Source organism: Neltuma alba, unplaced genomic scaffold (genome assembly GCF_004799145.2).
Source record: "Neltuma alba isolate B1F8T4 unplaced genomic scaffold, ASM479914v2 tig00006760_pilon, whole genome shotgun sequence".
In the NCBI taxonomy this organism is placed as follows: Eukaryota; Viridiplantae; Streptophyta; class Magnoliopsida; order Fabales; family Fabaceae; genus Neltuma; species Neltuma alba.
The window spans coordinates 1-21,571 of record NW_021634572.1 but is presented as its reverse complement, the minus strand read 5'-3'; the positions used below and the strand labels follow the sequence as shown (position 1 = coordinate 21,571).

The 21,571-nt window shown below is 34.7% G+C and overlaps 3 protein-coding genes and 1 long non-coding RNA gene across 4 annotated transcripts; 2 read left to right on the top strand and 2 right to left on the bottom strand.

The window, feature by feature from the left end:
- Positions 1-2,766: 2,766 nt before the first annotated feature.
- Positions 2,767-4,295, top strand: LOC114751117 (protein COFACTOR ASSEMBLY OF COMPLEX C SUBUNIT B CCB1, chloroplastic-like). Its single transcript, XM_028939783.1, has 4 exons — positions 2,767-3,151; positions 3,247-3,368; positions 3,652-3,804; positions 3,924-4,295. Exons 1-4 carry the CDS (start codon positions 2,810-2,812, stop codon positions 4,108-4,110), a joined length of 804 nt encoding a protein of 267 aa, XP_028795616.1. The 5' UTR covers positions 2,767-2,809; the 3' UTR covers positions 4,111-4,295.
- A 78-nt stretch (positions 4,296-4,373) lies between these two features.
- Positions 4,374-19,461, bottom strand: LOC114751119 (cytochrome b-c1 complex subunit Rieske-4, mitochondrial-like). The gene is made up of 4 exons (XM_028939785.1): positions 19,451-19,461; positions 9,479-9,481; positions 6,315-6,590; positions 4,374-5,380 (listed from the first exon to the last, which is right to left on the bottom strand). The coding sequence occupies exons 3-4, from the start codon at positions 6,502-6,504 to the stop codon at positions 4,737-4,739; spliced, it is 834 nt and encodes a 277-aa protein (XP_028795618.1). The 5' UTR covers positions 6,505-6,590; positions 9,479-9,481; positions 19,451-19,461; the 3' UTR covers positions 4,374-4,736.
- On the bottom strand, positions 9,230-11,195 carry LOC114751115 (ethylene-responsive transcription factor ERF113-like). The gene is made up of 2 exons (XM_028939782.1): positions 10,556-11,195; positions 9,230-10,128 (listed from the first exon to the last, which is right to left on the bottom strand). Exons 1-2 carry the CDS (start codon positions 10,749-10,751, stop codon positions 9,515-9,517), a joined length of 810 nt encoding a protein of 269 aa, XP_028795615.1. The 5' UTR covers positions 10,752-11,195; the 3' UTR covers positions 9,230-9,514.
- Positions 18,758-21,494, top strand: LOC114751120 (uncharacterized). The gene is made up of 5 exons (XR_003740712.1): positions 18,758-19,213; positions 19,307-19,390; positions 20,868-20,955; positions 21,123-21,297; positions 21,390-21,494. It is a non-coding gene; the product is annotated as an uncharacterized LOC114751120 (long non-coding RNA).
- Positions 21,495-21,571: the final 77 nt, after the last annotated feature.

Sequence of the window (21,571 nt, the reverse complement as noted above, 5' to 3'; positions counted from 1 at the left end):
TCTTTCTCTTCAAGCTTGGTGAACATATACATGTCCATACATATATGAATGCGTGACTACTAACGTCCCTTTTTAACCCAAAGAATGCTTTTATTGAGGAAGCTTTCAAAACTCAAGATGATTTTGTAGAGATGCAGGTGTTTTTTGGTTTTTTTTTTTGGCAAAATCAAGTGGGGGCCATTATTACTCCCTCCCCTTTTTTTAACAAGAAAAAATTATCATTTTTATTTTATCTCTATTTATGAAAAACATTTATGAAATGTCTCAAGTTTTGTTGGCTTTTTTTTTTTTATCTTGCCCCTATTAATTACTTATTTTAACCTTAATATATTTATATCTCATTTCCTAAAGCATATTCATTCATCTTTTTATTGTCTCTTATACTCTTTGGAGTATTTTTGAGAAAAAAATATAACGTTTATATATTTATCATCTTTCATTAATTTTAATTCATTTTTTTATTCCCCTGATCTGGTCAAATCCCTTTTTTTTTTGCCAGCAGATTTGATCAAATATTTCTGATGAAAATAGATGGAGCAGGTATCGTGTAATTTATTGCCGGCCAAAAAAAAAATCATCGTGCAGTAATTTTTATAGACATGAGCTAGTCCGAGTGGCGGCGGAGAAGGCTAATAAAATGTTAGTTTATTCTTCTTCTTTTTTGGTGAAGAAATGTTAGTTTATTCTGTTGAGGAGGAAAAGCCATCCAACAAACACATAAATATGGCTTTTATTGGTGTGAAGAAAATGATGCAAAAAGAAATATAGAATTTGATTTACCCATTTGGGGACTTATTTAGAGAGTGACGGCAAGATTCATGTTAAACATAGTTGAGTTCCCCCCAGGAAGTTGGCATAATTGAGCTAGGAATAATTTATTTATTTTTGGTGGATTACAGACACGAAATGTGGTTAATCCCCCCTTCCCGGGGCCAAAAAAAAAAAGCGGGTCAATGTTCGGCAGTTAAAAGCTAGTCCAAGCTAATTGGTGCATATATATACACACACATATATATAAAAGAAATGCCACGCCTGGTACGGATAACGGCCACCCATGGAGTGAATTTGTGATTCTGGCTCCCTATGTTGTGTATCAAGGATGTTATATTACTCATCCAATTCTTAATATATGATCTAATCAGAGAGTTTATATTGATAATGTATATAAAACTTATTTTATATATTTATCATTTTTTTAAATTAATCCTGTTGATATTTATTCAACAATGATCAAGTAAAAAAATGAGGGAGGGAGTTGAGAAAAATCATTAGGGTGTTTTAAAAAAAAACTATTATATTAACTAATTTAACTAATATTATTGATCTACTCAAGTTAGTTAATTAAGTCTTATACTACCTTCAATCCTAATTATAAGAGCTAGTTGATTAATTTAAAGAGATTAAGAAAAAAGTTAAGTTAGTTATTTCTAATAAATATGTGTTGTCTTTCATAAAATATCATTACTAATTAAGTATATTAGCTAGAAATACTATTACTAGAATGACTACTTTGAAAAAAAAAAGTATAAATATAAGAGACAAAGTAGATTGGGGTCTTATATTTAGGACCAAAATAAAAGTCAAACAATGTCTTATATTAAGGATCAGAGGTAGTATTAATGACCAGATGAGTATAATTATTCTTTTTTGCCAAGGAAGATACTATAACTATGCTATAATTATTGTGTATTTTTCTGAAAAAAATCAGTATTTATGTGTAAGATAAAAATTCTGACAAGACATGAAATTTACAAATTATAAATGAGATGGCTTTTTTTTTTCTTTTTTCTTTTTCCTTTTTTCAAGATCTCAAATACCGTGTATTTAATTCACAACAAAACGAAGTTACGACGTGGGAGTATGATCATCTCTCAAATCGTCTGGACCCGGCGATATGTTGGCTTTTGGCATTTATCCCGGATCTAGTGAAGCCAGATTCACATAGGTCACAACTTCTATTCAGTTTTTAAGAAAACAAAAATATGCTAGTATAACATTTAAATACTCCTCCATTTTTTAATATAAGACTCATTTAACCAATTTGATTACATTAAGAAATTTAGGTAAGTTAGTTAATTATAAGAAATGTGACACGTTTTTTCTAAAAGACTATAATCATCTTTCTTAATACTCCATCTCCCTCTTCTACTTGATTATGGTTGAGAAAGTATCTATAAGGATAATTTAGAAAAAAATAATAAATATGAGAAATGAGTTTTATATTTAGGATGAAAACTAACTCAACAATTAAGCCCTATATTAAGGATCGGAGGAGCACATGCTCTTTTCATTTTAGAAATAAGAAGTCGAAGGGAGTGGGGAGATTCTTTTTCCTACTTTCCCTCTTATTCATATTATAGGAGGCAAAAAATTAATATAACGCGTATATAAAAAATATTAATATAATGTTGAAATTTAGTATGATTAGCGCGGCGGTCAAACAAATAAAAGGGTATTATGAAATAGGCTGTTCTAATTAAATAAAAAGATGTGCATCCTTATTCACTTTAATTGTTCACACAGATCCCATTTCTATTTATGAACATCTCATAAAATATTTCATTAATAAATTTGAAAACAAAAGAATTGAAACGGTAATAAAGTAAATTTTCAACTAATCTATATTACGTTGAGGGGTGATGGATTATTTGACTAATTTGAGACTAATCCAATTCACGCGGTTGAACTTGAAGCAGCGATGAATCCTGACCGTCAAATGTAGCAGTAATGCACTGTGCACCAGAAGCGCAAAGCTCAGGGTCGAAAAACCACCCTATCCCTTCGGTGTTCGCAGCTGGGAGAACAATCCATGGCAGCTAAGATGCTGTTATCACCGCCCGTAACGTTTGCCACCAAATTCGACGCCGGAGGCTTCACCCACCACCACCAGGTTCAGCCATCCGTAGGATGCGAGCGACACCTACCGAGGTCAAAGAAGCTTCAACTCCATGCCTCACTTCACGACCCCGTCTCTTCATCTTCCGCTATCTTGGACTTCATCGCCCACCAAAACCAGCAAAACCCTTATTCTCTCGTTCTACTTACAGATAGCGCCGGTTATTCATTGGCCAGTTACTACACTTCTCTTGGTCTCTTTGTCATCTCTGTTCCGGGCCTTTGGTCCCTCATCAAGCGTTCTGTCAAGTCCAAAGTAATTCGAGCTGTGTAATATTTTCCTTCTTGATTGCTGCTATTTCCTATGTTGATTCGACAATTTTGAATTGATTCGGATGGCTTTGATGATAGATTGTGAAGAAGACCTTTATTGGCGAAGGCGAGAAGAAGGCGCCAAATCAGGCTGCTGGGGAGATCTTATCATTCTTCACGCGTAATAATTTTGCGGTGATTGATAGGGGAGAAACTGTCACGTAAGTCATCATGGCTTCCTTCTCTTCTTGCATACTCTAATTTTCTCAGTCCCTCTCTTTACCTGCCTTTACTCGAAGAAACTTATCTCCTCTTTGCAACCCAGTTGAGGCAGGAAAAACCCGGGAATTTAACATTGAATTAAAATAATCGACGAGTATTTTTGTTTATGAAAGGTTTCAGACTTGCATCATATGAGCGTTTCTTTCTTTCTTTTGTATTTTCGCTTATTTTATTTTTGGAGCTGGATAACTGAGATCCGATATTGTGGTTTCGTCTATGAAGGTTTGAAGGAATGATGGTTCCTAGCAGGGGCCAAGCAGCGCTATTGAGTTTCTGCACCTGCATCAGCTTGGCAAGCGTGGCCCTAGTTCTTACCATAACCTTCCCAGATATTGGCAACAATTGGTTCTGGGTTACCATCTTAAGTCCACTAGCGTAAGTGAATGCCATGACAATGTAAAGTAGTGGTGTTAAGTTTGCTTTTCCGTTTGAAAGGATGTTCCGCAATGGGTGCTAATATGTGCAATGCTGACACTTCCTGAAATTTGAAACAGGGGCGTATATTACTGGACCCGAGCATCCAGAAAGGAGGAGATTAAGGTTAAAATGATAGTTGCAGATGATGGAACCTTATCAGAGATTATTGTTCAAGGCGATGATCAACAAGTCGAGCAAATGAGAAAGGAGCTCCAATTGAGCGAAAAAGGCATGGTTTATGTCAAAGGCATCTTTGAAAGATGACTTGCTTTTGGCCCTTGGCTGATTGGCTGACTTAGTATGTTGGACACTGTTGTGATTCCCAGTGTTTTAACCCAGCATGCTCACAATTTTGAGATGCCAATTATCTCTAGACACCGGTTTAATTAATTGACATTTTTATGATCCTGGTTCTCTACATATTAGTAATTTAAAGAATAAACATGTCACCAAACTCTGGGCTTCTTGCCTGCTTAAAGTCGCATATACTCAAAATACCCGGAAAATGGATGCGTGAATACGAACAGTTGTTGTAACTTGTAAGTTTCATACATCATACCAATAAATGTTTTTCTTTACAAAAAAAACGCAGCTCTTACGAAAAAAAATTATGTGATAGGCAATTTCCAAAATAGAATACATCATGCCACAGGCCGTAGTCCTCAAAGACTTTCAGTTTTAAGCATTTATACGCTAGCAAAAGCCAGGCGATTATTCAAATTGGTCTCGCCAGACAGTAAAAGTTTTCTCTGAGTTACATTAACACATCTAAACAAACCCAAATATGGGACTCGATGAGAGATGTCCAAGGCAAATTTTGAAGATAACGAATAAATGACAAAAAGTTGTGCCTGAATAACCTTATCCCCACAAAAGCGGCGCCAAGAGCTTCAACCAATCATCAATTTGTTCTCATCCAAGAAGGTATAAGTTGGTACCTCCAGATTGTAAGGCGCTGGCCCCTTCCTAATTCTGCCAGAAACATCATAATGTGAACCATGGCAAGGGCAGAACCATCCACCAAAGTCGCCAGCATTTGGCAGGGGAATGCAACCCAAATGCGTGCAAACGCCAATCACAATAAGCCACTCTGGGTTCTTCACTCTCTCTGCATCCTGCTGAGGGTCACGAAGAGATCCAACATCAACACTGTTTGCCAGCTTAATATCATCCTCTGTTCGACGACGGATGAACACAGGCTTTCCACGCCACTTAACAGTCACTGTAGAGCCAGGCTCAATGCTAGACAGATCAACCTCCAGGGAGGCCATAGCAAGAACATCCTTACTAGCTGACATGCTGAGCACGAACTTGAGAATAAGAAGACGGATTAGAGAAGCATACACAAACCTACCACCAGTTAGGACAAAGTAGGCAAATGCCCTCTTGCTCGGGTCCCCTGGAGGAAATCGTTCATGGTTGTGTTCATCATAAACAATCTTAGAAGTAGGATTCTTAATAGCTGCGACAGTAGGAGGAATCTCTGAAATAATGCTACTTTCCTTTGGATGGACAAGCGTGTCAGTAGAAAACCTGGAGGAAACCAATTTCAAACAATTAGCATGGAAAAAATAGGCCTCACTGAACAGATGAACTGATCAACTAATGGCTTAATATAAAGTGTTTAATCAGGTGTACGGAGGAGATGCAAATTCTAATATTTGCCCTGGCACACAATGTTCAGAGTTTCAGCCAAAAACTGTTTTCGGAGCCCCTGAAAAAAGATGTTTATCCTTCAAAATAAGTATCCTTCAAGCTGGAGACACTGGTGCTAACATTTGACCCGTAGAGGTTCATAACCAGTGTTTGGGGGGGGGGGGGGGACTGAAACTTCCAAACGGGCAAGATAAGTTACTCCAATCAGAACTAATAAAAATGGTAAAAACACCAGCAATATTTCGCCATTAGTTTCGCCGCGTAAAGCAATAACTAACTATGGCTCTCCCAAACATGCAGTTTATACCCAATCTTCAAGAGAGGGATGATAGTAAAAGCCAAACCAAACCTTCAAAATGAAACTATTTCACAAGTAAACTGAAACAACACTAAAAATGTGAGAATCCAGCGAAGGAACTCGAGGAAAAGAGAGAGGACAGACCAACTAACAAAGCACGCTACAAATTTTGAACGACGTATAGATTCAAATCAATACTCGGATCCAGAAGGAGTCCATGATTGCAATGAATCATTCACTCATGTCAATTTGTAATTACTTCAGTTTCGAGCATAAGTTCCAGTATCTAGATGTCATCTTTTACTACAAACAGGAACCAGGCGTCAAATTCATCATGCAAACGCTCCATCCAAGCCAAATAAAAAGGAAATCGCAACGGCCAATGGGAAAATGAAAAGTTACATGCATAGATTTAAAGACTCAGATGAATCGAGATTCACCGATTCAATCAAATAATTTGTGTCCAGTGATTGTAAAAGAACCGCAAAATAAAGAAAGGGGAGGAAACCCTAACCTCTGAAGGGAACAAGGAAGTCGGGCCTGAGAGAAAAATGACCAGCATCGGGAGAGGATCTGTTGCGATCGGAGGAGGAAGAACCGCCGGATTTAATAGAGTTTCGAGAGAAGAAAGCCGACATAGCCTGGTCGGCTCTCCATGGAGATGAAGAGATGGAGGAAAGCCTCCTCGACGCGAGCCTCAACATCTTCCTCTTCTGTCTTTCTTCGGCCTTTGTTCCGCTGCCAAATCCCTAGCTACTGCGCCTCAGGAAAACTTGGAATTGAGAAGATACTCGTATAATAGAAATTGGCACCGCTTCTGTAATGCGTGGTTTTAATGATTTTACTATAATTTATAATTTATAATGACGCTAGAGTCTCCACTTCTTAAGAGTAGTCGGCCAAAAAAAAAAATCTCAAGAATTTATAAACGACTAAAAATAAAACTGAAAAATTAAATTTTAAATTATGTAAGAAATAATCGCATATAAATATTTATCAAGGTGATATGAATTTTATATTTTAGAGTAAGTAGATATTTAATTTGTCAATGTTTTTGCAATGTTAATAATATTTCCTTTTAAGAAAAAGATTCTTTATGGAGGTCATATATGAAAATTAGTAATAAAAATAATTTATTATATTAAATATTGATTTTTAAAATCTTGAATAGTTTTAATCGTTATCTTATTAATTAATAAGACAATAATTAAAAGTATTTCTTATTAAAAAAGTGCCATGGTCTTTCTTATTCACTTAGTATGGACGAGTTGCGCGTCTTCTTTTTTCGAAAATTAGAATATCAGTTGCTTTTAAACAAAAAGTTAAAATTCTTATAAAAAGATAAAATTACGTTCGAAACTTCAAAATTAAATAGAGAATTTAGAATATTCATTTTTAATGGTTCATCCATCTTCTGGCATGCGCGAGATCCGGATGCTCTAGAATCTGGAGTTCTGGACGCAGTGGTATTGTGGGTCTTCTGTTGACAAGTCAATCAAAGCTGCAAGCCCATTTCATTTGGGCCTGTTCCCCTCCCATTATCCCAACTTTCCCTCCCTCCATTGGGTAGATGGAAATAGAGGGGAAGGGAGAATTACAGTTTACAAGGAGGGTCGTCCAAACTTTCACGGTTCTCCAATTCGGCGATGCCTCCGAATAGTCAACACTCAAAAGCATAGTTTTCGCCCAAAAAAAAAAAAATCAAAAGCATTGTTGGGGTATGTCATCCTGATGCCACCAGGGGATCCAGTCCACACTTCTACATATCCTCAAGATCGGACGCCCAATACACGCTGGACGACGCCGACTTATTCTCGTGATAAATCCTATTAAAATACAAGCATGAGATCGAAGGGGACAAGACGTCGATAACTTGATATACATATATAGTTAACTTGTCCTCATCGGCTCAATTCTAATAACCTTAAAGGAAAATTGGTATACTCCTCTCGTCTTTAATACAAGACTAATTTAACTAATTTGATTAGATTAAAAAAGTTAGGTAAGTTAGTTAATCATAAGAAATATGACATATTTTTTTTTCTAAAACACCATAATTATCTTCCTTAATATCCTCTTCCCTCTTCTATTTGATTATGGTTGAGAGAGATTCATATGGATATTTAAAAAATTGATAAATATGATAAATGTCTTATATTTAGAACCAAAATCAACTTAATAATTAAGTCCTATATTAAGAATTAAATGAGTACAATTTTTTTCCTGCTCGTATTCTATGAATGAAAGTTTAGGGAGATGAGATCAACTCTCCTCTTACCTTATGTTTAATACAGGAGAATTGAAGAGAAGGGGGAGGAGAGAAACTTTTACTAAACTCGTTTTGAAAAATTAAAGAAGTAGATTTATAAAATTTCGATAAAAAAAGCATTTAAAAAATTGAACCCTGCTTCTTCAATTTTATAAACAATTGAAACTCATTAAAATTTTTCATTTCCTCCTCCTCCATCCATTCCCTAGCGCCGAATGGACGTGATCGATCTAGAACGTGCCACCTGTACATTTTGACTCATGTTTTGTTAGGTTGACGACGGTGCCATGGGCCAAAATATCAATAGGTAGTTGCAGTTCCTAGAGCGCAAATCATGTTATTAAAAGGACGTCGGCGTTCTCCAATTGCCGAAGCAGCTTGCGGTGTAAGAAACCGGCGAATACTCCAAGAGGACAAAAGGGCATAATAGACGCAAACATTGACTCCACGTACGAATCTGAATTCTCAATTTCTCTGAAGTCATACCCAGACAAATTAACTGCTTGCCGCTGGCTTAGTTGATCAGAATCTCTAATGAAACTTCCAACCCCACAAAAATCTTTCGACGTAACTGTCAGTTATGACTTACTTTGATGTGATTATTTCTTCTTCTCCAGAACAACAACCTATGTTTTGCACATGATCGTCATTTTTTTCCTTTGACAATGTCGGTCATATTTTTAATGTTCTTAACGCAATTATTCACCCATTAAACTCCGACCCGAAAAACTAAGACGCGCATTTACTCTTCTTTCACATTTATCATGGAGTTGGTTTGGTTTGCTATGCGCGAGTATCGCACTGGTTTCGCTGCATAGAATGCTTACCATGTGAATAGTTTTACTCGACCGTTCAAGTATATACAATATGAACTTATCAATACCATGATCTATAAGCATATATAATTACATATTATTAATTAGGTTTCAACACATATCTCGAGTATCTCGGATAAAGCACGCGTCTTGTTTCTTTCACTCATAACCAATCTCATTGAAAAAAAGACACTAATGAAACTAACAGTAACTATTACATGCTTGAATTATGCTAGTTTGCTTGGAAACTAGATGGTGGAGGCAAGTAAATTGCTCTAAACCTCGTATACAATCACTTATATAAGTTTCTATACCTTCATTAAGCACACAGATGATGAGATTATATTTTCGCCACGAAGCCGCATACAACTCGCAAAGAATCAAAATCTATAATGGTGCTAAATATCAATGATTAAACAAAGACAATTGCATCCTTGAATTAACAGAATAGAACATATATGCTTATACCAAAGAAAAAGGAACGTATCATTCGTATAAATGTTTCAGAATTAGTTAGAGGTGCTAGTCAAACTGAAAAATCTGCAGGCTAGCTATATGAACGGACATAATTACCCGCTCCTCCACTGCATGCACCGGCTGTTCAGGTGTGAGTATGGAAACTTCGTAAAACTATCTCCTCGTGTTTCCTTCATCAAGGAAACAAGAACCGGGAGAAGAAGAACCTCCATAATAATCTCCTTCCTGTGCTACTCTCTGCGTATCTTGAACCTGACGTTGATCAGACCCAGACATAGAAGCAGACGAAGTAGAAGACATGCCTGATGATGACGAGAATAACGTAGAAGGATAAAAAAGAAATGGATCATTCTGATAACTATGGAGTCCCGAAGCAGCTCTTTGGAGGTCAGCATCACCACCACGAAGTAGCTGCGCGTACTGCAATAGATTTGGGAACCCTTCATTGTCCGTCGATGGCGCCGGAGGCCAAGACACAGTTTGCGCCGCCTCCTGTATCGGCGGAGCAGGAGCAGCATGAAGCTGGGTTTGTGATGAAGGGACGGCTGAAGAAGTAGCTAAAGAAACACGTTCGGGGAAATTAAGTTTAGCTTTGCTTCCTTTGAACCTTAATGCTGCAGCATCATAAGCAGCGGCTGCATCCTCGGCCGTCTCGAAGGTGCCAAGCCACACCCTAGCTGCTTTTTTAGGGTCTCGGATTTCGGCTGCCCACTTCCCCCATGGTCTCTGCCTCACTCCTCTATAGTTTCTTTTTCTCACATCGTTACCTTTCAAAGCGTCCAAGTTCAACATTTTTTTTAGAAAATATATTGCACTACTGGCTGTTTAAGGGGAAAGAAATAGTTTTCAAACTACATATATGAAGACAATACGATCCACCAATGGTAAGTGCACACTGCAAATATATACCGTACCGAACCACTTGTCGGTATGATCAACATCATTATCGGATAGACACAAGCCTAAAAACAAATAGTGGATCGAGATCAATATCATGTTTTGCAGCAGTTGAAATTGAAGTAACCCTAGTTGCACTCGGGTTAATAATTAATGGAAATATCTTTGTAAAGTATTGTATTGGAAAATTACCATGGGCTCAGGTGTTTATACGGACCTATCATCCTGTGATGCATAAGAATTATTGGCAATATTCTTGAAAATTAAGAAAAGGGGCACGGGACCTTAATTAATTACCTTGATTTTGATGTGGAGGCTGGGATCGATCCAGCTTCTGGATCAACCCAAACCCAGAAGAGGTGCTTACTTGACCATGTGAGATTGGGACGGAGAAGGTTTTAGTATCACTGGTGCTGATAAGATGCGAAAAGGTAGAAGGTGAGGTTTCTTCCTTTTGGGTCTGATCGGACGGTGATGGGTGAGGCCGAGACATGATGAAATCTTCTCTTTTGGCCTCTGATGCATCATGATCAGAAGGTAGAGGTCTCTTCCCATGCCTTCGATCCACCTTGTTCAGCTCTCTTTGACCACTTTCAGTATTATAATAACCTCCTCTCCGATTATAAGCTCACTGGCGTTGCTTCTCCCAGCTGATGAAAGCAGAAAGGGAGGGAGCTATGCTAGCTAGAGAGATCTGAGATTTGTAATCGAAAAGAATGATCGAGAATAATGGATGAAAGCAAAGATCAGAAGAAAAGGATACGTTGTTCACTCGTCATATCTTAAGTAAGAAAGAGAAGATGAAATTAAAGAGACGCATAAGAACAAGATAACATGGGGCTTGCTTGTAGGGTTTTCATTGCTGCACGTTAAAGTGAGAGGCGTTCTTTGTCTGGCTCTTCGAGATTTGGAGGTGCCAAAAAACGTTTTTTGATTAAAGATAAAATTGAAAATAATATTATTTATTTTTCAAAAATGTTTTTCCTTTTCGGGGAAGTAAATTTTAAAAAAGTAGGTTGGCATGTTTAGGTTTTACACGTGGCTGCGAATTGTGCAAGGTGGTAGGCTTCGTCGGCATCAGTGCATCACAATCACACCCCTCGCCGAGGAGATTGCCTTGTGCCCTTGTCCATATATGAAGTACAGAATCAAGTGCATGTGCGTGGAGATACACTGAATCTGCACCTAAATGCACAATTTAATTTGGGAAGGTTTTTCTTATAGGGATCAAATAATTATAAGATTATAAATTTATTTGCCAATGCACAAATGCCTTGAATTTATATGCTTGCTAAGCATGACCAAGGTCGTTATTAGAGGTTAATTTTGAGGGGATAAATTATTGAAATCTAGAGTAATAAGGGAAAAAAATTTTAGAGGGGATGTTATATATAATTTATACATGTTTAACTGATGCTATGCGAGGCAACAACTCATAACCACACATGTGCCAATGTATGCGTGGTATTAACATGCTGGCCTGTAACATTTTGTATAAATTGGGTTAATTGATGCTTAAATTCTTCACATGAGATTTCTATGTGATTTTCTCAGGAATAAGCCTCAGATTAAAATTTAATTTTTTCAGGTCTCAGTTAATTTACTCATGATGTTTACATGTTATTGTGGGAATATCACTGGAACAATAGCAAACTGGTTGGAATCATGCCAGAAATACTGTTCTTAAAAATTATTAAATATAATTATATACTTCTTATGTTTTAAATATAGGACTCTTATATTAGTATATATAAAAATCTTATATTTAGGATCGGAAGATTATATAAACTCCAGGCCTTACCTGATATTTGGTCCTACCCAAAAAAATCCGGTTATTATTTGGGCTGTTATTTCAGCGTTAGATTGGGCATAATTTAATTGAGTTCGAGTAGAAGAGCCTCATGAATACCCACAATGTATATATACACACATATGCATATAGATTAGAGCCGGGAAAACAGGCCGAGCCCGTCGGGCCGGCCCGTTTAAGTCGCGGGCCGGGCTTGTATTTTGGAGTCTTGAAAGGGAAGTCGGGCTTAAAAGGGCCAGCCCTGTAGGGCCGAAAAATAAACAGGCCAGCCCTGTAGGGCCGCGGGCCGGCCCGTTTAAGCCCGCCAATAATTTTTTTTTAATTTTTATATTTTTTTCTTAACTTAAAAAGGAAAACCCTAACATTTTACACATAATATACTCTTAGTTTTACTTACCCCCACTGCTTACACAAATGGCATTCACAAAAAAAGAAATCACCATAATTCTAAGTATATTAACAAAAATGTGTTATTATTTATAAGTTGTCAAAACCTATTAAAATGCTGTATGTGTTATTTTACAATCTTTATTTATCATTCTTTCATATTTTTTATACTTGAAATAGAATTGGTTAAAGAATCTTTTGAATTAAAATAAAAATCTATATCATTTTTATAGTTAGAAACAAATTTAGAACTATGGATGATGAACTCTTTTCTTTTTTGTCAGTAGGACAAACAATTATTTTTATATATACTATGTTTGTTAGTTAAACTTTTTTGTTAATTATTTATAATTAAACAAGATCATCCATATTGTAATTATTTACTGAACTTAGTGTTTATTTAGTTGTTTATGTCTGTCCTCTATTTAGTTTGTTCATTCAATAGACTTTATTACACTGTGATAGATGTTTTAACATAATGATATTTATGTTTGTGACTTATTTTTATTTATATTTATATCTTTTATTAGTAATTTTGTTGTTTCATTTTATTATTTCGATAAAATAGGCAAAGAAAAATAATAAAAATACATTTTAGTTAAACGGGTCAAAAGCCCGCGGGCCAGCCCGAGCCCGTTATCTCACGGGACCGGGCTTAGGAAAATGTTTCATTTTTTGAACTCGGGCTTAAACGGGCCGACCCGTTTAAGCCCGAGCCCGTGACGGGCCGGCCCTTTTTCCCAGTGCTAATATAGATACATGACTCCTCCAGTAATTTAGCTTTTCGGCAATCCAAACAACACGTGCTGTATGTTAGGGATATCTTTTTCGTGAGATTTTGTTAAAGCAGTATCTTTCCTTTTTTTATTTCTCAATCAACTAAAGATTTCCCTTTTAATCATTTCGCGTGGTTGCATCTAATAATTACTACAACTTAATATATTTTCACAAATCGCATATTAATTGCTGCATCATTTCGGACCTTTTTTTTTTTTTTTACTTGCCCGACTTTCCTGAAAAAAAAAATCCTGCATCGTTATTCGATCATTTTTCTATTTCTTTTCTGGTCAGAGATCTTTTTTCTATTTCGTTTCACTTCATCTGGCCTAAATTATAAAGTACAGATATTGAGCATATACACGTAAGCATGCCATGGAAATTATCAAATTAAGCCGGCTCCAACCAATAGTTACGATCTAAAATAAGAATGGTATTCTTTTTATGTTTTTTAAATTTAATATCTTCCTGTCCTAAATATAAAATTCTTCAAGTATTATATTTAGAACTAAAAAAATATAATTAAATATACTGAATTCAAAATTTTATCTAAATGTGACAAGTGATATTATTACCAAGACAATGTCTAAGAATCACACTACTGTCACGAAAACAAAGGGCCGAGTTAATTGAGCAACAAAGATATTCCATGCATAAACTCACAACTCAATTATCAAATAATTGTTTGATATGTGGTATAAATATGTTTCAATTATTAGTTGAAAATATATTTCAATTATTGAAATGTCAAATGCCGGATGTGAACGTGTAAAGGAAGAGATTTGTCAACGATATATGGTTGACAGATAACATGTACATTATATAAAGATCATTAAAACAGGCATACTGTTTATTTATAATTGATCTGTGGACTTAATTGTATCACGTCTGCGTATAAAATATGGAGTTGTTTTTATAATGGTGAGAGCACGCCTATGGCCAGGGTGGGACCCGGGAAAGGGATCGTGACTAGGGAATATCGGGACCAACCCTGGTCAACATTTGAATAGGTGGATGACGCACCGCCTCACGTCATATACCGGCGACCGCTTCCTGTTTGGATTATTTAACTACTCATTTATAAGAGTCTTATATACCATATAAGGGTTTTATATTTAGGATCAGAAGAGTCCTTTTTATTCAATTAATAATAATTTTAAATATAATTTTATTTAATATTTAAACAATCATAAATAAAATAAATTCTCATTATTAAATATCTATGCTTTTTTTATGTGTTTTTTTTCCCACGCAAAGTACTTTCTCATTGCTTATGAGAAAGTGCTGAGATTGATTAAAATTTCAGGAAAACTACTCAAACAATGTGTAGGGAAAATAACATAAAAAGAAATTATAAATTGAAATATTTAAATTCAGGTGTTTAAGAGTTCAAAGATTTAGAAGAGAGAGTAATATTTGATTTAGTATTTTACAAATGTAGTCAAATAATTAAAATGTCTTTATATTAGATTTAAATAAAAAATATCAAATTTGTTAGTGCTAATATATTTATTGTTATTAGCTATTTAATATTTGTTATTATCAGTTCACGACTTATTAACAAATGACTTGTCACTGATAGTATATTTTTTATCATTTACTATTCAACGCTTATCATTATTCATAACTTGTTAATTGTTAATAAACTTTTTGATGTAATGACATTTTTAACATTTAATTATATTTGCAAACTATCCGATCACACATCATTTTTTCCTTGAGACGTTGAAGTCTTATGTGTCTGAACTAGCATATTACAATTTTTAACTTATTTTTATATCATTTTTCCAGTAAATGTGCTTCATAAGCTTTTTTTTTTTTCATTTTCAAACGAAACTATACAAGACATTTACCTTTCTGAGATCAAGAACCGCATGATTCGTGAAAATTTAAACAGAATAAAGTCGTTGATTATTTATAGTTTTGATATTTAATTATCTTAAATACAACTTGAGCAGCCAGAGACATTGCCACTCGTTATAGCCCCGTCCTATTCATAACCTTGGAATTTTAACATCTAATATATTTTTTAATTGTTTATTTTTAATTATTTATTGTACTTTTCTTATCACATTTTCACATATATTTTTATTTATTCATTTCAAAGATATATTTAAAAATACAAATACACTTTAAATTATTTATTACTTTTAACTAATTTTAATAAATTACTTATTTGAAATTTATAATAAAAATAGGAGGGGGTAGTCAATAAACTGGCGTTTATTATTTACAGTTTCTAAATAGGGGCGGCTTTTAAAATCCCGTAAAATCTGCGGTAACGGTGCTTTCTTTTACCAGCTCCATAACATTATTAATGGTCAGCAAATTAATGATGAAAATATGTATCATAACACGCATGCCTCCATATTATGAAGATGGTCAAACAGAATGGGCAATTTTTTTTTCCGTTTAATCACTCACCATCCTCTCGATTCTTAATATTAATATAAAGTTATTTGATTTTTATTTTATCTTTAATATAAGACCTCAGTCTGCCTTACCTCTCATATTATTCATGTTTTTAAAGATAATCTTTATAATAATAGTAGGATACTTTAATAAAGACAATATCTATTTATTACAAGTAACTAGTTTTATTAGTTCTTTTTAATCTATTTAAACTAGTCAACTAACTTAATTTATACTCCTCCGGTCCTTAATATAAGACCCATTTAACTAATTTGATTAGATTAAGGAAGTTAGATAAGTTAGTTAATTATAAGAAATATGACACGTTTTTCCCAAAATACCATAATCATCTTTCTTAATATCTCATCTTCATCTTCTACTTGATTATGGTTGGGGGAGTATCTATAGGGGTAATTTAGAGAAAATTGATAAATATGAGAAATGGGTCTTATATTTAGGACCAAAACCAACCCAGCTATTGGGTCCTATATTAGGGACCGAATGAGTATTAAGGACTGGAAGTAGTACTACTATCTTGTATTTGAACACGCAAAACAACTACCAGAGCTGGTAAAACGAGCCAACCCGCAAGTTGGGGTTGGCCCGTGAGTAGTCGTGACTGGCTGTGGCCACACGTTGCAAGTTCAAAAAGGCTCATTTTCTGGGAAATTTGCAGAATGCAAACCCTAACCCCCAAGGTGGGTTAGGGTGTGTTTGGATGAAACCAAACCATGGTTTGGAGAATAGCTTCTGGAGAATAGATTCTGAAAAAAATAGATTTTGAAAAGAATAGATTTTGTGAAAAAGTGATTTTGAGAAGTGTGAGTGTTTGGATAGTTGTTATTAGAAGTACTTTTTATATATACAAATTGGCATAAATTAATATGATAATTATAGAAAAATATATTTTATGATATATTTTAATTTGAAGGAATAAAATTGTGAATAATATATTTTTTATTAACATATATTAATAATATATAAGATAATATAATTAATAAATAATTAATATGTATATATATTTATAAGATATAAGATTAAATATGTTTATAAAAAATATGTTTATAAAAAAAATAATAAGATATATATCCTATAAGCTCTCACACTCTCCCTTTTTTCTCCAAAAGTAAAAAATTTCTGCTTTTCCCAAAACCATGGTTTTGATTTTTTTAAGGGTGTTTGGCTAACATTTTTCCCAAACCATGGTTTGGGTCCCAAAACCATGGTTTGAGGTGCTTGCCAAACACACCCTTAGTCAACCTACTAGAATTTACATTTTTTTCCTTCTTTTTTTATTTTTCCTATTTTTTTAAAACATTAGCAATTATCTATAAAACAAATAAAAACACTAAAAAATGATATAAAATATTACAAACATCCAAATAAAAATTATAACACAATAAAACACAAATAGTATATGATTGTCCAATTTTCTAACATGATAGTATGCAAGTTTACACATTTTTTTCCAATGAAACCAATGAGTAACACTGAATAACCCTATTTATCTAATTATCTCTAATAGCAATAACATTTGAAGTGGAAGTTTTTTTTACTTTTGCCTTTGTTATTTGGTGGGTTGACTCGCAAGTTCAGGTTATAATTTTTTAAGTAGTGGTGGGTTGGCTTTTAGCCAACCTTAACCTTTCTTTTTAACGGGTTGGCTAGTTGAACTCGTAAATTCAACTTATATTACTGGTTCTAACAACTATCCTGTCAGGTGATTGGGCTGTGTCCGATTGACTTTATAGACACCGCCCATATCTGCCACCTCAAGCTTATCCGTACCAAAAATATTTTAATGATTTTCTTATCAATTTTTTAAAAAACTTGTCCGAATAGCATGGTCGGGTGCTTGCCATCTGGGTCGGGCATCACTAATAGCCCAATACTCGGCCTGATCAAAGGTCCTTTAAGTTTGGTGCTGTAATCCATGTGGCCGCTATGGAGGGGGTAAAAAGTATTTTTGACTTTTTTTTTTAAACTTTTCCTGCTGGTTAGGACTTGGGAGATTCCTCTTCAAGACTGCTCAACGGATTCTTTTTTTTTTCACCCAAAAAAAAAACAGATTCATTTTTTCGTGCCCGAAAAAAAAGCAGATTCATCTTTAATTGACACGTAAGACAGTTAAAAATGTAATTGTTGATACATGCGTACGCATACAACACACTTCTTGAAAAACGATAACTTTTAATTAGTGACAGCCTGAATTAGTAATACATATAAAAGTTGTCAAGCTCAAAAATTGAAATAAATTCGTAAAATTATTGCTAAAAAAACTTACAAGGCGGGCAACATTTGATTTCAATTAGGCAGATCTGTAATTATCATTTTTGTATTGACTCAGATGTACTACCATGTTATTTATAACACATTGTTTTCTATTTATAAGATTAGTAGTTGATGGGGTCCCATAGGAGTTAGCATTTAGTATCATTGCAGGACTAATCTCGGTCAAAGCAATTTGAACGGTCCCCCCCCCCCCCCCAAAATCTGACAGCAGCTAAAATCAACGAATTACCAAACACGTTTTTACATTTCAGATGCAGATTATCTATTATAGTCCCCCAGTTCTTACCCAAAATATTAAATTTCTGGAATACTACTGAAATAAAATAGGCATTTCTTTTGGGTAGTTACGGAGATTTTTTTGCCCGTAGGTAATGGATATATATAAAACTTTGATTGGCATGACTTAACTAGAGTCTAGAAAGACACATTTTCTATCATAGCCCCGTCAGCCTCTTATCCAAACCACTAAATCAGGAAAAAAAAAAAGCAAATAAAATTAAGAATTAATTTTTTGTCGAGAATGTTGGCAAAAATTTAAGAGAAAATCTCAAAAAGTGACTACTGAATTTCAAAATACTAAATCAGAAATTACTACAAAAATAGGTTGTCATTTACTCTTTGAATGTAATCATTTTCTTTATGAGTATAATAACAAATATTAATTTAAAATTTTAAAATTCAACTATCACTTTTTTTAGATTTTTTCAAAATTTAAACTCTCTTCTTGCAGAGAATTTAAATGCAAAACTTTAGTTGTCATTTGGGACTGTGACTTGACAAGAAACATGGATTATCTGCTATGGGCCTGTCCGCTTCTTATCAGAACAGCATTGGTTTTGGCAGATGTCAAAGAAAGTTGATCTACGAAACACTAGACTGATTTTGGCTGCATCTCTAAGAAGAAGGTGAAGTCAAAAGAGCTTCGTACGACTGAAAATTGCTGAGAAAATCGCCGTGAAAATTAGTCTGCTGAATGGTAACAGTGCTGTGCATGAACACCAAGCCGGAGACTGAGGGAAGATACGATTTTGTTTGAGGGTCCGGAGTTGCTTTACAAGAGGGATTGGCGTGAGCTTCTAATGGCGAATCAGTTACTATTTTTGCTGTTCCTTTTTGGAGCAATCTTTTGTGGGCAATCCAAGTTCATAGTGTATAACACCTCACGGAGCGTAGTTCCCGGTAAGCTAAACGTTCATCTGGTTCCTCACACCCACGACGACGTTGGTTGGTTGAAGACCGTTGATCAGTACTATGTTGGCTCTAATAATTCGATTCAGGTCTTTCTCTCACTCACTGTCACTTTTACAATTTGCACAATATATCGTACAGAAATTGTGAATTTCATATACTTATCCTGTTGAATTTTGTAGGGAGCTTGTGTTCAGAATGTATTAGATTCCTTAGTTCCTTCGCTGTTGGCTGACAAGAATCGGAAATTTATCTACGTTGAGATAGTGAGTTGCTTCTCCCATGCCCTTTACTTCTGGCTATCTTTTCTGTCCGTAAATTACTACTGCCGATTTCTGAGTAACCCAGATGAAAATATTTCAAAAGTTGGAATTATGGTTCCATAAACATCAGGCCTTTGGAATTTTAGTTCAAAGTTCAAACTTTGAAGGCCCTACCTGCCTGTTTAATGTACTTTTAATTGGCGCAATTTCCAGACCCCTTCTATTAATTTTGAAAAGGCGAACTCTTGTTTCTGTCTTATAAAACAATTTGCTTTCCCTTGATCTATGCAGCTTCCTGCTAATTTCGATGGTATTTGCTAGTAGTCTAATACTTGTGGTACTGATAAATGAGGAAGGAAATCGAGAAATCTTGCAAAACTATGGAATTACAATTTCTTGAAATGCCGCGCCAACGTCTAATTTATTTATAATGTCCGCAAATTTCACATGTCCACAATGAATTTTGATAAATCAAAGTAATGTACTACCTGTTTGGAATTCGGATGTCTAACATGAAATTGCCCCAGTTTAGATTAATGCAGCTTCGCAGTGTGATAGGCTTGTCATTCTTGTGAAATTGATAATTAAAAATATCTAGAAATCCCAGACCAAATTATCACATTGTACGGTTATGTTTGGTAGAAAGGAATGGGAGTTCAAGAAATGTCACTTCCCTTAGAAACCATGATGTCAAGGACGAAAATAATGCCACTTTCTATTGTTCAAGACTAGTCACGTCCCCCCCCCCCCCCAACAAAAAAAAAAAAGACGAGACATGTCTTTTTTATAAGGTTTGTGTGTCATTGCTTTTCCTGCCCCCCTTCAAATTCTAAGTTTCAAATATTTCTTTTTTTTTTTAATCCTTACCGCATGCCAAAATTGGTTACGTGAAAGGCTCATTTCCCTTTCCCATTCTGATACTTATTTCCTTAAAAACCTTTCTATTGTACCACATTAGAAAAGTTAGCTAAAGATTTACTCCTCTGGTCCTATTTATAGGGTATTTCTAACATATTTTACACAGACAAAAAAAAAAAAAACCCCTTAAACTGTATTAACTTTTCTTTAAAATTTAACAACTTTCTAACTTTGTTTCTATTTAACATATACACTTTACAAAAAAAAATAACCATCAGCACTGTAATAAATGAAGGATAAGATATTACATTCATACTAAAAATTTAATGAGATGACTTATAAATAAGACAAAAAAAAAAAAACCTTTTTTCTATTTTATAAATGGGACCAGAAGAGTATATATCAGATTTCTTGTTTGTTCCACAATACTATACTTATGACGGACTTTTCCTCTTTTTTATGCCTCAATGTCTTTGTTTTGTGTACACTTTGTTAAGCATGGGCAAACATATGATCATTTAATAGTGTAGTTTTTGTGCTAGCTTACAACAGTCGTTAATGTTTTTTAATGCTTTCAATAATTACCAGGATAAATTTTTACATTGTTTCATCATTAATGCAGGCTTTTTTTCAGCGATGGTGGAGGGACCAGAGTGAAGCTATTAAGCATGTAGTTAAGCAACTTGTCAGCTCGGGTCAATAGAGTTCATGTAATTTACTTTTCTGTTTAGTATAGTTTTATTTTCTCTTTACTTGAGAAAAAGTTATTATCAAGTTTGGAGTGTTCCGGAAAATATATTTTGACTCTCTCCATTTATCTGAGATTTGAGTCCTGACGATTTTTTTTTTGTGACTCATTTTTCCCCTCTTGTCACAGAAATGGTGGCATGTGTATGCATGATGAGGCAGCAACACATTACATAGATATGATTGATCAGACAACAATGGGACATCGGTTCCTGAAAGAGGAGTTTGGCGTGACTCCTAGAATTGGTTGGCAAATTGATCCTTTTGGACATTCTGCTGTGCAGGCTTACTTATTGGGATCTGAAGTATGCCTTAGACCTTGAACCACAGAAGAAAAACTATTGTGCATGTTGTTAAAATTCTGTGAGCTATCCTCTAATTCTAATTGTAAATACAGGTTGGCTTTGACTCTCTTTTCTTTGGTCGAATAGATTATCAAGATAGAGCTAAGCGCAAAAATGAAAAGAGTCTTGAGATTGTCTGGCAGGGAAGTAAGAGCCTTGGCTCTCGTCTGCACAGTGACTGTGAAAAAATTATTAGTTCTTTCATATAATCCTTGTATAGTTGGATTTGTTTATT